Source organism: Papio anubis, chromosome 14, assembly GCF_008728515.1.
Source record: "Papio anubis isolate 15944 chromosome 14, Panubis1.0, whole genome shotgun sequence".
Classification (NCBI taxonomy): Eukaryota; Metazoa; Chordata; class Mammalia; order Primates; family Cercopithecidae; genus Papio; species Papio anubis.
Window position 1 is genome coordinate 69,144,245 of NC_044989.1, and position 15,649 is coordinate 69,159,893.

Here is a 15,649-nt window from a genome sequence, read left to right on the forward strand (position 1 = left end):
AGAAAAATCTATAATGAAGACCTAGATTTAACTTTGATTTTTCCATTATACAGATTATACGTCTTTTATAAGACTCAGTTTATTTACTTTGACCAATAGAACTTTCTATGGTAATGGAACTTTTATATATCTGCACCTTTCAATATGGTAACCACCAGCCACACATGGCTATTGGGCATCTAAAATGTGGTTACTGCACCTGGGAAGCCAAATTCCTAATTTTATTTAATTTTGATTTAAATTTAAGTAGCTACATGTGGCAAGTAACTGCTATATTGAACAGCATAAACTTAGATAATTTTCATGATAATATCATACCATGCCTAGGATTGTTTTGAGGACCCAGGGATATGATACTGGTGGGTGACTTTAACATTTTTTTCAATATAAGGGAAGGTTTATTATCTTCCATACTTCAGAATGTATGAGATAGCCTGCTTCATAGAATATATTTATTTAAAATGAATGAAGAAATAGCACCCTAGCCCTGTAAGAAAACACAGCTGTGAGAACTTCCATCCCTGACTGAGGATGGGGGGAGCATCATGATTTGAATAGATCCTGACATAAGAGGAAAGCTGACTTTATATTTCAGGGAAGGAAGAGAACAATAATGATGTGGCTAACATGATACAGGTTTTGTAGCTCTTTTCCAAACAAAAATTAGATTGCATGGATCTGAGGCACGATATTTTGTGCATAACTTAAGAATTTTATTGGGGGAGGGAGAAGGGGATATGAAAAGTCTTAACTTATACTGGTGTGTCTGCTCACTATTGTGAAAGTAATAAAATTTTATGGAATAATGTTTAAAAGGCAGCTAAAAAGATAAATGTTTCAGATTGCATCTCACCCCTGGGTTCTGGGAAAAGCAAAGGAAGCACCTAGATGCCGTTCTGACAGTAAGATTCCCACCCCTGCACTCACTTTAGACTTGCATCTCCCAGCTTTTCTCAACCTCAGCATCTCTGAGAGTTTCCACATCTGTGGCAATGCATGTCTACACACAGGGACCAACGCCCTTCTCACTGGTGAAAACATGGCAGAGGTGGCAGCTAGGAGGGGTGAGTCTGTAGCAACCTTTGCAATGAATTTACTTGACTCAACTGACAAAGGGATCTTAGCATGAAGCTGACGCTACGCTAAGAAGGTCAACATCTACAGAAGCTGCTCCGTGTAGGCTGACAAGGCTGGAGGGTGCGTTTTCTGCAGGAGAGCCGCTCAGGTTTGAGGAGTGCCTGCATACCACATGTGAATTGTGTACTCTCTCTATTTTTTTTTTTTTTTTTTGAGATGGAGTTTTGCTCTTTCACCCAGGCTGGAGTGCAGTGGCGCGTTCTCCGGTCACTGCAATCTCTGCCTTCTGGTTTCAAGCGATTCTCCTGCCTCAGCCTCCCGAGTAGCTTGGATTACAGGTGCACATCACCATGTCCGGCTAGTGAATTGTGTACTCTCACAAGCACCATGTTGCATATGGTGACTACAGACCCTACAGGCAGCTGTGGTTGAAAAGAACACGGAAAAGCTCACTGTCCCTCTTCTCTTTGGCTCGTGCATTCCTGGTAGACCTTGTCTGACATCCATGGTCATCCATTGCAGAGCTTGAACAGTCTGACCTTGCACCGTCCTCCAGCCTGGTCTGCCTGTCTCTGTGAGCCAGCAGGTCTCAGCTAGGCCATAGTGCTTGAAATCCTTCTCAGAAGAATCCTCTATTTCTCACCAGTCTTAAAGTGATTCTGAGATATCTTATTGTGGTCTTATTCTTTATTGGATTGTTACATCTCAAGCATTCTTAAGCAAACAATTAACGTATGATTTGTTCAACAGTCCTTCCTTAGAGTAGCTCACAGTCAAAGGTGGGGTGCAGTGTCATAGTTACAGATAAATAAAAAGTATACATAACAAAAACTGGCCGGGCGCGGTGGCTCAAGCCTGTAATCCCAGCACTTTGGGAGGCCGAGACGGGCGGATCACGAGGTCAGGAGATTGAGACCATCCTGGCTAACACAGTGAAACCCTGTCTCTACTAAAAAATACAAAAAACTAGCTGGGCGAGGTGGCGGGCGCCTGTAGTCCCAGCTACTCGAGAGGCTGAGGCAGGAGAACGGCGTGAACCCAGGAGGCGGAGGTCAGAGTGAGCTGAGATCCGGCCACTGCACTCCAGCCTGGGCGACAGCGGGAGACTCCTTGTCAAAAAAAAAAAAAAAAAACTATGACCCTTTTAAAAAAATTATAAGAGAATTTAGAGTTATTTCCATTTTTTTTTTAAACCCACAAAACTACAGGGACAGGAATGACTGCCAAAGTGTTGTTTCTTCACAGATACACCAATTCTGTTCCAGGGTCTCCTTGCTCGCATGTGGGCAGGCTCATTTACTGGTAAATGATTTACTGGTGTAAATCTCTTCCCAGGCTCAGCAGGAGTTGATGAAGCAGCTCTCCATCCTTCCTCGTGACAACTATAGTCTCCTGAGCTACATCTGCAGGTGAGAGGCCCCTGGTATCAACTCTACAGTTTTCAACCCCATCAGAAAGAAGCTCCTAGTTAGAAGAGGAGGGACCACCTCTGTGAACACAGAGATTCTGGTCCAGCACTTTGGAAGATCAGCTGTATTCACGTAGCACTGAAGTAGCTTCCTGTATAATTTCAAGGATTCTGAAAACCTGGTTGACCCAAAAAATGAACGTGCTCCCCCCTTTAGGCCTGCCTCAGCACTGCTCAGAGTCCTGGGACATGCAAGAGAACCCAGAATCCTTATAATGATTCTAGAATGATCTCCCATCTTTGTGACTCTGAGCCATAGCTTAGCTCCAGGGAGACAGTCATTCTGGGCCACGCTGGTTATTTTCCTTCAGCCCTTTCTGGGGACCTGCTGTGCACCACCCCTGTGGCAACTCTAGCTGTGGATTGACCCAGATCTGGCTGGGCTGGGCTGGGAACTGGGATCTTCATCCCAGACTGATCTGAATTTTGTCTTTTATTTTTAAAAAGTAATTTGTTGTAGTTCCTAGATAATAAAAGTCATACTTGCTTGACTTGGAAACCAGGAAGATACAGCAAACGGTAAATGAGAAATAAAAAGGACCCACAATCCCTTCACCAGCAATAAGTACTGTTAACACTCAGGCATTTTCCCGTCTGGGTGTTTTCTCTCCATGATAGATCTTTTCACACCTTAATATAAATATAGGGGAATAATATTTTATTCTAAATCAAAATTATATAAAGGATTGTATCCTGCTTTTTTGGTTTAATGTTTTATTATGAGCATTTCTCTATGTCATAAAATTGGATTATGAATAACTTCGTAATATTTCATAATGTTTCATCATTTGGACACATCACCATTTATTTAATAATTGCTCTGTATTTGAAATTGTGTTGCTTCATTCTATCCATTTTAAAATGGTTTTTAGAGAGTGTATTTAGAAATTCCCTATTTTTACAGTGAATCTGAGAGCTTTGTGCCTCAAAAGGAGTAGAATTTTAGCAAAAATTCAGTATCAGTTATGGAGCACCTGCTGAGAATTAGCAATGCTTGTGCTCTAATCAGAGGATGAGAACAAGGAGGCACCATGGATTCCCTGGCCCTGAAATTGTCTTACCAATAAAGTTTTCCTCTCTGGAGACTTGGGTGGGAAGGGTGCTGAGAGCTGGGAGATAAGCCTATCAGGGCAAGACAGGGGTATGGTCAGATACCCATTTTACCTTTTCTAGTCCACTCTGAGGTCCTGGAAGTGGATCTTGTCTCTTGCTTATGTGATTCCACCCACCTCCCACAACCCCCACCCCAGCAGCTGGGCAGGACCCCCCTGGTTTCTCTTCCTTCCTTGGTCTTGGGTCTTTCAGGATGAGGCTAAATTCTTGTGGGCAAAGCAGGCTGGTCTCATTCCTGAGACTGGGAGGAAAGTGTTAGATCCATCCCTGAGTTCTCGCTGGAACCCTGTAGTGCTTCTTCCTGGCTACTTCCTGCTTTCTACCATGGGATTTCTTGGCTGCCTGCAGGTTCCTACATGAAATACAGCTGAACTGTGCTGTTAACAAGATGAGCGTGGACAACCTGGCTACTGTGATTGGTGTGAATCTCATCAGGTCGAAGGTCGAAGACCCTGCCGTGATCATGAGAGGTATGGCTGGTCCCATAGTGAAAGCAGGTACACAGGAAGTAACAATTACAACACTCCCCCTGATATTTGTGCACTGCTCTGCAGTTTGCCAAGCATTTTCAGCTGGTTATCTATCTCATCTGAATCATGCAATAGCCTTGTGAGGTAGGCGGGGCAGGAATTGTGTCTATTTTTCAGATCACAACAAAGGACAGAGGTCAAGGGTTTGCCCAACGGTCCCACAGTACAGTAGACTAGTACAAAAATAGCTAGCCAGTGTTTCTTAGTCTTTTATTACTTTTACATACCCTAAGCCAGATTGAGCAAGCAGGTTTCATTTTATTTTATTTTTTTTTTATTTATTGAGTTGGAGCCTCACTCTGTTGCCTAGGCTGGAGTGCAGTGGTGCGACCTTAGCTCACTATAACCTCTGCCTCCTGGGTTCCAGTGATTCTCCTGCCTCAGCCTCTCGAGTAGCTGGGACTACAGGCATACACCCCCACACCCAGATAATTTTTGTAATTTTAGTAGAGACAGAGTTTCACCATGTTGGCCAGGCTGGTTTCAAGCTCCTGACCTCAAGTGATCTTCCCGCCTTGGCCTCCCAAAGTGCTGAGATTACAGGTGTGAGCCACCATGCCCAGCCAGGTTTCATTTTATGAGCCAGCCCACAAAAAGGCTGCTTATAAAGCTGTGCTGTGCAGACTTCTGAAGCTGTGTCCAGACACAGAGTACCGATATCTGCCATGGGCGTGGGGGAAGAAAACCTGGCACATATTTGCTGTGTGTCTGATGAGAAACCATAGATCATATTGAAGACCACATCAGGAGAGAAAGATGTCTTTATTTTCTCTGCTGTTTTATTGCCTACTTTCCTGATCAAAAACTAATCCAGTGGACTATTGGCTCCCTCTGAAACAGCTCCCTTTTTCATTCTTCTCCCATGTCCTTGTATTCCATCCCTTTCAACGTAATCTCCAACTCCAAGCAATTAAAAAGGGTCTTTTGAGAAGAAAAATGAGGCCCTTCTGGGCCTTGTAGTTTTAGAACCGAGTTTGGAGACATCCACGGGTGGGGATCCTTGAGGACTGACTACCTGCCTCCTACACTACACTATAGATCTTTTTCTTCTTTCTTTCAGGGACTCCTCAGATCCAAAGAGTGATGACTATGATGATCAGAGACCATGAAGTCCTCTTCCCCAAGTCCAAGGATGTACCCCTATCACCCCCTGCCCAGAAAAACGACCCCAAGAAAGCTCCAGTGGCCCGAAGCTCTGTGGGCTGGGATGCCACTGAAGACCTCCGAATTTCTAGGACAGACAGCTTCAGTAGCATGGTAAGGCACAGAGAACCTTTCTGCTTCCATTGGGTTCTTCCTTTAGTCCAGGCCATCCCACGTAAGGTCCGCTCTGGGATGGCAATTTGGGGAGTTTTAGGTGATGCAGTGTCAGTGGGCACAGCTGGTACAGACTCATCTGAACATACCTTGAAAGCCTGGCCTCTTTCCAAATCTAGTTTCTACTGGCATCTTTGAGGGGGGTGAGTGACAAGTGTGCCAATCGCCCAATAACTGAGCAATGAGGGTCCTCACTGAAGCCCACTCTAAAAGAAAGGCTCAAATACAGTCCAGAGAAGTTGAATGGGAAAAAATGTATACTACATTGTAAATGTTTTGGTGGGAATTGTTGAAAATTCCGGGTGAATGTCCAGAGAAAACTGGTTTCCTGCTAACCCATGAAACGTGATTCCTTTCTCAGAGTATGTGATGTGTTTGTGTAATATTTCTCATTCCTCGATAAGCAGTCTCAGCCATGTCAGCCCCCACGTTTGTGCTGAAGGGTTGAAACTCACGTTCCCAATGTCCAAAAGCTCTGCTGACTCTGAAATGTAGACTATGTGAGGGCAATAATTTACAAAGGTCAAATATTTTTATATATTTATAGGAACAAATAGTTTTACAAAGAACATGTGGACTTTATATAGTAGCTTGATCTTTATGTGTGGCCAAAAAATGGATTTCAGATTTCTAGTTGACCAGATGATGCAAATTACCTACAGTACTGTTAACCCTGAAGATTTGTTTAAAAGGCAGGTAGTGGGTGGTAGTTGTGATTTTTCTTAGGATAGGTCTTTCTGGATGCAATGCATTCTACTAACACTCTAAAACTAAAATAAAATTTAAAAACGCTCATACTTCATGTAACAAGATCATCCCACAGTCCTTGAGAATAGCTATTATTGTACTCATTTAATAGGCTTCTGCCATTTATTGATTTCTGTGGGTAGGCACTATGCTGGGAAATTTACACTGCTCACCTCTAGAGTCCTCATGTTACATAACATTGTAAGGCAGAATTTGTCATTCGTATTGTGTTACTGAGGAGCAGAAACTCAGAGAGGTTGAGAAGCTGGCCCAGTGTAGTAGCACTAGCTTGTTATAGAGGAGGACTCAGATCCAGTTCTCCCTTCAGGACCCAGGTGCCTCTAACTCCAGGTGGGGTTTCTGAAGCAAGTGATTGGCTACAAAGGTAAAGGGAGGGCTTGAACCCAATTGTCTGATTTTATGTTTAGGTCTCACTTGATCTTAGCCAAAAGGCCAACAAGTGATTGATTTTATGTTTAGGTCTCATATTCTGTCTCCTTTTTCTTTATAATTTCATTAAAAATATATATAAGCACATAGTTCAAGTAATCAAAAAGATAGGAAAAGGTATACGTTGAGAAGTTCTGCTCCCTCCCACCCACCCCATCCCTCTCTGCCTTAGTTTCTTATTTATCCTTCCAATGTTCCTTTATGAAAATATAAGAAGACATGAGTATAAATTATTTACCTCTTTTTTTACACAAAATGTATTATAATTCTCTCTCTCTCTACAGTCACACACATACACATACAGTCATATACACACTCTTACACACAACTCTGTATCTTGCATTTTTGTACTTAGCAGTGTATCCTGGAGACTTTTTCATGTCAATACAGAGACAGCTACCTCATATGACCTCATGTTTTCGGGAGGTGTATTGTGTCCCATTCTGTAGATGTACCAGTCCCTATAGATGAACAGACTGCCTTCGGTTCTTTTCTTTTCTTTTTCTTTTTCTTTTTCTTTTTTCTTTTTTCTTTTCTTTTTTTTTTTTTTGAGACAGGGTCTCACTTTACTGCGTAAGCTGGAGTGCAGTGGTATGATCACAATTTACTGCAGCTTTGACCTCCTGCTGAGGCAATCCTTCGGCCTTAGTTTCCCAAGTAGCTGGGACTACAGGTGCATACTACCATGCTGGGCTAATTTTTTTGACATATTTTTTGTAGAGACAGGGTTTCACCATGTTGCCCAGACTGGCCTCAAACTCCTGAGCTCAAGCGATCCACCCTCCTCAGCCTCCCAAAGTGCTGGGATTACAGGCGTCAGCCACTGCACCCAGCCTTTCAGTTCTTCATACTACAAACAAAGCTGTAATAAATAACCTTGGGACCTCCTTTTGTACTCAGGCAGATGTATTTCTCAAATAAATTTTCAGAAGTGGGCTTGATGGGTCAGAAGGTAAATAGATTTGATTGTGTGATTTTGAAACAAATTATTGGAGTTTGTGTCTTTTTACACTTCCAGAAGCAATGCATGAAAGAGCTGTTTTCCTACAGTTTCACCAACAGAGTGTGTTGTCAAATTTTGGGGGTTTGCTCATCTAATAAGTGAGAACTGGCATTTCAGTAATTTTAATTTTAATTTGAGTTTCTCTTATTATTAGAGAGGCTGAACATCTTTTCTTATGTACAAGGACTAGCTTCATTTTTTCCTCTGTGAACTGCCTGATCTTGCCCTTTGCCCATAATTATATTGCTTGTTGATCTCTTCCGTCACAACTTTTATGAAGTTTATCTATTAAGGAGAGTAACCAATTGTCTGATATGCATAGCAAATACTTTTTGCCAGTTTTTTTTTTTTTTTTTTTGGTTTGGTATGTGGTGATTTGTTACTTTGTTTTTATTTTTGTTCTTTTTAATTTTTTAGGTCATGGAAATCAAAAGGTCAAATTTATCAATCTTTTATGGCTTCCGGGTTTTTAGTCATAGTTACAGAGACCACCCATTCTAAGATTACATAAGGATCCTGCTTTAGGACTCTTTAACCACAAAGAAACACTTGATTTTGGTGAGCACTTCATCTCTAGAACATGGTTCCTTTAGTGCAATATCCTTTTGGAAAAAAATGCCAGTGCAGATAATCAACTAATGTGATACATTAAGAATTTCATAGGTATGCTCCCAGGGAACATTTGTTTTGGGGTCTCTAATCCTTACCTTGGGAGCATGACACACAGAGTGAAAACCCATGTGACATCCATGTCTGTTTCTTTTCTAGACAAGCGACTCTGATACAACCAGCCCCACCGGACAGCAGCCAAGCGATGGATTTCCGGAGGACAGCAGCAAAGTACCCAGGGAGAAGCCAGGAGATTGGAAGATGCAGCCTCGTAAAAGGACTCAAACACTCCCTAACCGGAAATGTTTCTTGACATCAGCTTTTCAAGGTGCCAATAGCAGCAAAATGGAGATCTTTAAAAATGAATTCTGGTCGCCTTCCTCAGAGGCTAAGGCAGGGGAAGGGCACAGGAGAACGATGTCTCAAGACTTGCGCCAACTTTCTGACTCCCAGCGGACTTCCACCTACGATAATGTCCCTTCCCTGCCAGGATCCCCTCGGGAGGAAGCCAGTGCACTCTCTTCCCAAGCCTGTGATTCCAAGGGAGATACTCTTGCCAGTCCAAACGCTGAAACTGGGCCTGGAAAAAAGAACTCTGGAGAAGAGGAACTTCATTCTTTGCAGAGGACGGTCCAAGAGCTACGAAAGGAAATAGAAACACAGAAGCAAATGTATGAAGAACAGATTAAAAAGTAAGTCAGACAGAGGGACACTGAGAGGCACTTGGCTTCCATCTTTAGAGATAAGAGGGATTGTTCCCACCCGCCAGAGAAATCACATCATAAAGCTTCAGTGTGGGGAAGACAGTAATCTATAGCAGGTCTAGGAAGGAAAGAGTAAAGGGAACAATGAGATGACTAAGTTGGTGCACACTCTAAACTTTAGACTAGATTTAGGAAATGTCAATATCTAGCTTAAGTAGCTTAATCAATAATTTCCAAACAGTGGTTCTTTAAGAATCAACATGCTTTAATTACTTTAAAGGAAATAATTTTTTTTATGTTAAGGTCATTCGTGGATTCTGCAAACATTCCTCGAGCCCCTCCTCTGTGCCAGGCACATTCTAGTTGTTAGGGTATAGCACTGAACAAAAGAGACAAAAGTCCCTGCACTTACAGAACTTCTTCTAGTGGAGACAGATGGACAATACAAATATATAATAAAATATATGTTATGTCAGCTGATGGCAAGTGCTGTGGAGAAAAATAAAGTGGGTCAGGAGGTTGGAAAGTTCAAGGAACGGGTTCCAATGTAAAATAGGGGGATCAGGGAAGGCCTCCCTGAGAAGGCAGCAGGTGAGTAAAGGCCTGAAGGAGATGAGGAGCAAGTCAGGTGTGGAGATGGGAGATGATTATGGCCACTGCTGAGGCTGTGAGAAAGGAGCAGGCCCCCATGGTCCCACCCAGGAAGAACGGAAGCCGCCTGAGGCCAGGGAGAGTGATTAGCAGATGAGAGTGGAGAAGTACAGGAGGCCAGGATGCTGTAGGGATTTGTCAGCCACTGGAAAGCCTGAGTCTGGATGGTTTCAACCTGGTTTATGCTTCATTGGCTCACTGGCTTCCCACTGAGCACTGGCTGCAGGGGGCAAACAGAGGTGGGAGGCCAGTTAGGCAGCTATTGCCTCTGTCACATGCAAATTCCCAAGATCCGTGCACACAATTTGTTCTCTTGGGTAAGTAGAGTATTTTCTTGAAATATTTTTCACACTACTGATTGGCCAGCAAATTTGTTTTCAGGAGAGAAAACCTTGATCCAGTTGTGCCCATATCAGCACTAGTCATGAGGCAGTGAAATGTGAATTCATGGGCTCTTAGATTTATGGCTACGTCTTAGTCCATGCAGACTCGGGTATCTGAAGGGAAGGCTTCTGTGAGCCCTCATTCATTGTTCCACACAGAGAGCTGCCATCCAGAAGCAAAATGTAGCTTGTTTATCTAAGAACCTGAAACCAATCATTTGTAGAATTAAAGACTTCTGTGACATCTCAGCAGTGATCAAAGCAGTCCCATAGAAAACTCATGCTGCACTCAAACATGAGTATCTTCAACAGGGTAGGAAAAGAACTGGCTGCCACAGAGGTGGCTGCTCCTTCTGAATGGAACAGAGTCCTCTGAATCCACCAGTCGAGGAAGCCTCCCATCCCAGGCTCCTGAGCCCACACAGATTCCACCTCCCACTGGAACCCATGGTCAGGATCTAGCACAGTGCCTTACTTGGAATTTCTTCCAGAACCAGAGGGGTTCAGAGAACTTGGAGAAGAAAAGTAGATTTGTAATGAGAGGGTCAGAAGGAATGAGACCAATTTAGCTTTAAGAAGAGATAGGCGGGGGTAGGCAAAGTTGTGAAGATGGATTGTTACCCACAGAATAGACCAAAGCCCTTGAAGGTAGAACCCAAGTTTTGGGCTCACATGGGAGCTCAAGTCTCCCTTGTGCAAATGGGCAGGCCATTTGGAGAGAAGGGAGGCACACTCTACAGAATGAAATTCTGAAACAGATTTCCAGTCACACAATCAGCATATGTATACTCATTGCTAAGAGTTAATTCAGCACAGCCTGGCAGGGGGCCACTACATTAGGATTTTGGCCAGTAACGATGAAAATCCTGGCAATTCAGGAATCCCGCAGATTTTTCACCTGGCGTGGGATTCAGAAGAGAGGGTGAGACTGCCAGGATCACGGCTCCCCAAAGGGCAGTTCTCTCTGTTTCTCCAAATCTTGGTCCCCAGAAGATCCTTAATAAGACAGGGTGCTGGTCTGTGCTCCCCATTGACACAGGATGAGGAGGCACTCATGAAAAAGAGGTGTGAGAAATCTGGAATATGGATGGGGCTTCCAGGATTGATACAAGGTGCTATGGGAGTGAATATGTAGATCTATTAGAGCTGGTCTCTTCTTTCAAAGACTTTGTTATCCGGTTGAAGATACAAAACAAAATGACATGAAAAAAAAACCAAAACACAATAGATGTCACAAGATGGTGTTAAATGACAAAGGAGGGGCTCAGAAGTGCTGTGGGGATTCAGGTTTCCTGGGACATCTTCATCATCGGGACATAGCTGAGAGGTTGGATAAGGGTCTTGTGATTTGAAAAGTAAAATGAACAGCAGGTTGTAAGCAAGGGGGAGGGAAGAGCCTAGAATGAATTGCCATATTCTTTCATTCTTTTCTTTCCTTCCCTGTAGCCTTGAGAAGGAGAATTATGACGTTTGGGCTAAGGTGGTGAGGCTCAATGAAGAACTGGAGAATGAAAAGAAGAAGTTTGCAGCCCTAGAGATCAGCCTCCGCAACATGGAGCGCTCCCGGGAGGATGTTGAGAAGAGGAACAAGGCCTTGGAAGAAGAAGTCAAGGAATTTGTCAAATCCATGAAGGAACCCAAGACCGAGGCTTAAGGATCCCAGGAGTACTGCAAGGACAGCCCGAGAGAGGCCTAACTCTGACCCCTTTCTCAGTGCTACCTGATGACGGCGATACAAAATTACTCTCTGAGAGGGAAAGGATATTTTGAGGGAAACATTAAATTTCTCCATAAATAAATGAATAGAGTTTGCAGGAAGGTGAGGGTGAACAGAGATGTGTGTGGACATCTCTGACCGTCCATCGCTGTATTCAAATGGATTTTGTTATTCCACTCCAGTCTCAGGCATGACCATGTCCAACGAAGACATTCAAGGCAGCACATTTCAGGACCCAGGCAATAGACTGGCCCCAACACGGGCTGAGCTGAGGTGTGATTAATTCTTTGTTTTTTGTGTGGAACAGCTTGCCTTGTCAGACAGCCTCAGGGCATCTCTGAGACACAGGGGCAGAAAATGACATTCATCTTTTGAGTCCTCATCCACGGAGTGCTGTGTTTGGGGGGATACATCTGCTGAAGCGAGAACCCCATTTTTCCACCCCACCATGATGCCCGTTCTCCAGGTCTTCTCCAACTTATTATTAGGCTAAACCAGAACAAGCAACAAACTGTATTTATACAAGCAAAATTGATGAGAAAATTATATTCAAATAAAGCAAAAATTAAAAAGCAAGGCTATTGCTAATCCATACAGCACCTTTGTGAGAATTAGCACAAGACACTGCTCCCCTGGGGTAGATGGCTTGCTGAGCAGGGCATGGGCTGCATTTCAGTCCCGACTTGCCTTTCAAGGACAGGTGTTTCTATACTTCCTGAGCCCCCATTTCTTCTGTATTTCACACAATTGCTGTGGGGATTACATGAGAAGATACAATCTAGTCCCTACTTGCTTTTTAATTGTGGATGGAGGGCCTGGGAACAAAGGCTTCCTACTATAATACGATTTGTTGTGGGTTTGGACATTAATTGTCATGATAATAGTTTCTTTTTTCCTGTTTCACCAAAATGCAAATGATTTTACCCTTCAAAGGGACAACAGGCACTGGATGATGGTGGGAGAGGGGCTTTCCCAGTGGACAGTTGATTCTTCCCCTTCTATGTCAAGCCAGCCTGGCAGAGGCCCTGGTCAGGCCCCGGACCTCTAGGTAGGTTGGTTGAGTCCTTTTTTGTTGTTACCATTCTAATTAGATGGTCTCCAAGCTCTTTTGACTGGGTACCTCATCAACAGAAAATGTTTGAGCATACACCCAGCAATATATTTATTTATAAATTATATACATGTACTACTATAGTACTCCATAATGTATATTATAAAACACACAGAACAGGAATTGAATAATAATGAGATAAAAACAAAGATCAATAGATATTCCCAAGTGTGCTTTCAGCTCTGGAGACCCCTGACCCAGTTGCCCAGCAGGTATTACCTGTATCAAATTTACGTCTTTCATCCCATTGCTCCCATAAATGTGCTTGAACTCTTGAAGCCCCATGGCTTAATTAGTGGTTTGGAATCTATGGTTGCCTCAGTGAGAGTTTAGCCTTCCCCAGCACGTGGGCCTCCTCTGTCATTCCTTTTTCTGTCTTCTTCATTCTGGTTAGTCCTGCCTTCCTATGGCCATGACTTATTACCCACAGAGTGAAAGTACAGACAGGAGCATCAGTGTTTCTTGGTCCCACTACTCAAGGCCTGCTCCACCAACGCCAGCCCCTTTGAGGACCAGATTGATGGAGAGGGTGGGTGACTCTTACAGCATTCCCATCTAGGCTTGCTTGCAGAAGATTGAGGGGAAATTCATCTACAACATTCGTAAGAAAAGCAATAAAGTGTTGGGATTCCTGAGCTGTAGGTGTTTTAAAATTACAGAATAGCAAGCACGGAAACACTTACTGACCACCTGATTGACGTTAGTGAGTGCCTGCATTTCTGCCAGGCACATCTCCTTGTGTTCTCGCACGGATTCCTCACACTGACTCTTTGGGAGCTAAAACAGAGTTGGATATGGAAGTGGCTGCTGTCACAATTTCCAAAGGAAACATTTGTCTGAAGATACAAAGAGGAGGCTCTCAAGTCTGTTTTGAGGCCCATATCATTGGACCTTGCTGGGTCCGGAAGCCAGAGTTCATGCTGAGTGGAAGTGCCACGTTTGAATTCCAACTACCTCCTCATCTGGCAATGTCTCTCTTTCTATTTTTTTCCACCAGTATTATGAGGCGACAAAGCAGATGTTGGCCTCAGAAGCACTAGACAACCTGCAAGTGTCAATCCCTCTTCACAATCAAGAGCAGAGTCTGGCTCGCTTCAGTTGCCACTATTTGCTCCTGTGCCACCTTGCATACAAGGAGAAGACGAGAAACGGGGTGTTTTAGGACCCTGGGACCTTATGAGTGCAAGGGTCACACAAACCCCTTCATCCTGCTGGAAAAGGCTGGAAGGAGGGAACCCCTGAGGGCCAGAAAAGAAGATCTGGAGTCTGTTTTAATGCCCTCAAAAGGCATGCATGTGATTGCGTGACCGGGTAGCTCCAGGCCTCAGCTGGACCAAAGGGCCAGGTTCTAGAAGGCAATACCTGGAGATTGACCTGTGTCGGGTGTGCTGTTGGACTCTGCAGCAACTACCTGTACTTTCAGAGCCCTTCCATGGAAAGGACTCCATCAAATCTGCCTTTTTCCCAGCCACACCCTCACCTCTATGTTACCCACTCTCCTCTTTGCTCATGGGCTGAGAACCTAGAAAGGTCTTCAATGTGCATTTGAAAACCTGTTGCCCTCTTCCCTCCAAAACTCCTTTTCTGTCAGAGCCTCAAGCCTGTCCCTTATCAGGGTACTCTTATCTTAAGTTTGGGGCAGATGTGATGCTTTTCCAGTAAGTCTGTACACTGGATAGGACAATTTGTACTAGGCTATTGGCTGGGATGATTCCCCTTCCAGTGGATTCTGGTCAGAGCCCGCAGTCTGGAGAGACCACGTGTGGCACTCTTAGTGCAGAGACAGCTGCATAGGATGTAAACTATAAACATTTTGTTGTTGTTGCTGTTTTGACCAACTTCCTAAAACTCTGCTCAAAGGCCTGTCCCTTCAGAAAAGCACGAAGCGGGAGACTCCCAGGCTGCCCAAGGCCGCTGAGAGGAGGCCAGAGAACACAGTGGCACAGCAACAGCTGGCTGGATTCCACAGGCTCTGGACCAGAAGATGTGTGTACACGAACGCCCTGTAAACTTCCACATTCCACCACTTCCTTTCCAGATAGCAGCAGTGGTCAGGTCACGTGCTTGCCGGAGAGCAGAAAAAACACTTGGAGGCTGCTTCTGCAATTAAAATAGGCTGCATTTACAAGAATTACACAAAACCTTTCATCCTGCCAGAGAAAGCTGGGAGGGAGGACCTGAGGGTGGAGCTCCAGCTGCCACTCAGAAGCTCAGGCTGGCATCTGGCCGGCGGCGGCGGAGAAGCTGGAGCCAGGGGGCTTGTAGCTCAGAGGATGTCCCAGGGCAACTGGGAATAAGCAGAGAATATCAACACAGCTGTGTAACTGTAGCTTGTTTTCCTTCTGATGCTGGAAACTCTCTTAGAATCACAGGATAAAAACTGGAAAACGCTCCGATTGTATTTAATTCAACCAGTTTATTTAACGGACAGGGGAACCGAGGGCCAGAAACATAAATTAAATGGCCAGTGCTCACACAGAAATTAGGAAGAAGATTGAAGGAGGTGATTTTGGAGGGCTCCTCTAACCCATGATTCAGTGATTCCTGTGATTCTTGCTTTCTCTCCAAGGGTTCTTTCCCCTAAACTGCAACCATGGTGTGAACCCCATTGAACCCCTTTGCTGAGTACTTCCAGAATATAGAGCTCTCCTCAGCTCATGATCACAACCAAGACCCATCTAATATGATGCCAGTTTTTCAGCTACTGTGTATTCCCAATACTAGTGTAAAACACTGGTTTTCAGTCTTGGTGGCACAAGAGAATTACCT

General features: G+C 44.1%; 1 protein-coding gene across 5 annotated transcripts in view; it reads left to right on the plus strand.

Annotated features, from left to right (window-relative positions):
- The window catches only part of ARHGAP25 (Rho GTPase activating protein 25), a 93,828-nt gene extending 78,557 nt beyond the window's left edge, over positions 1-15,271 (plus strand). For all 5 annotated transcript variants that reach the window (XM_031655242.1, XM_021924898.2, XM_031655241.1 and 2 more), the window contains 5 exons: positions 2,413-2,486; positions 4,007-4,128; positions 5,249-5,445; positions 8,474-9,006; positions 11,499-15,271. In XM_031655242.1, coding sequence (XP_031511102.1) covers positions 2,413-2,486; positions 4,007-4,128; positions 5,249-5,445; positions 8,474-9,006; positions 11,499-11,706 — 1,134 coding nt within the window. In that variant the 3' untranslated portion in view covers positions 11,707-15,271. The remainder of the gene's footprint in view (positions 1-2,412; positions 2,487-4,006; positions 4,129-5,248; positions 5,446-8,473; positions 9,007-11,498) is intronic.
- The last annotated feature ends 378 nt before the right edge of the window (positions 15,272-15,649 follow it).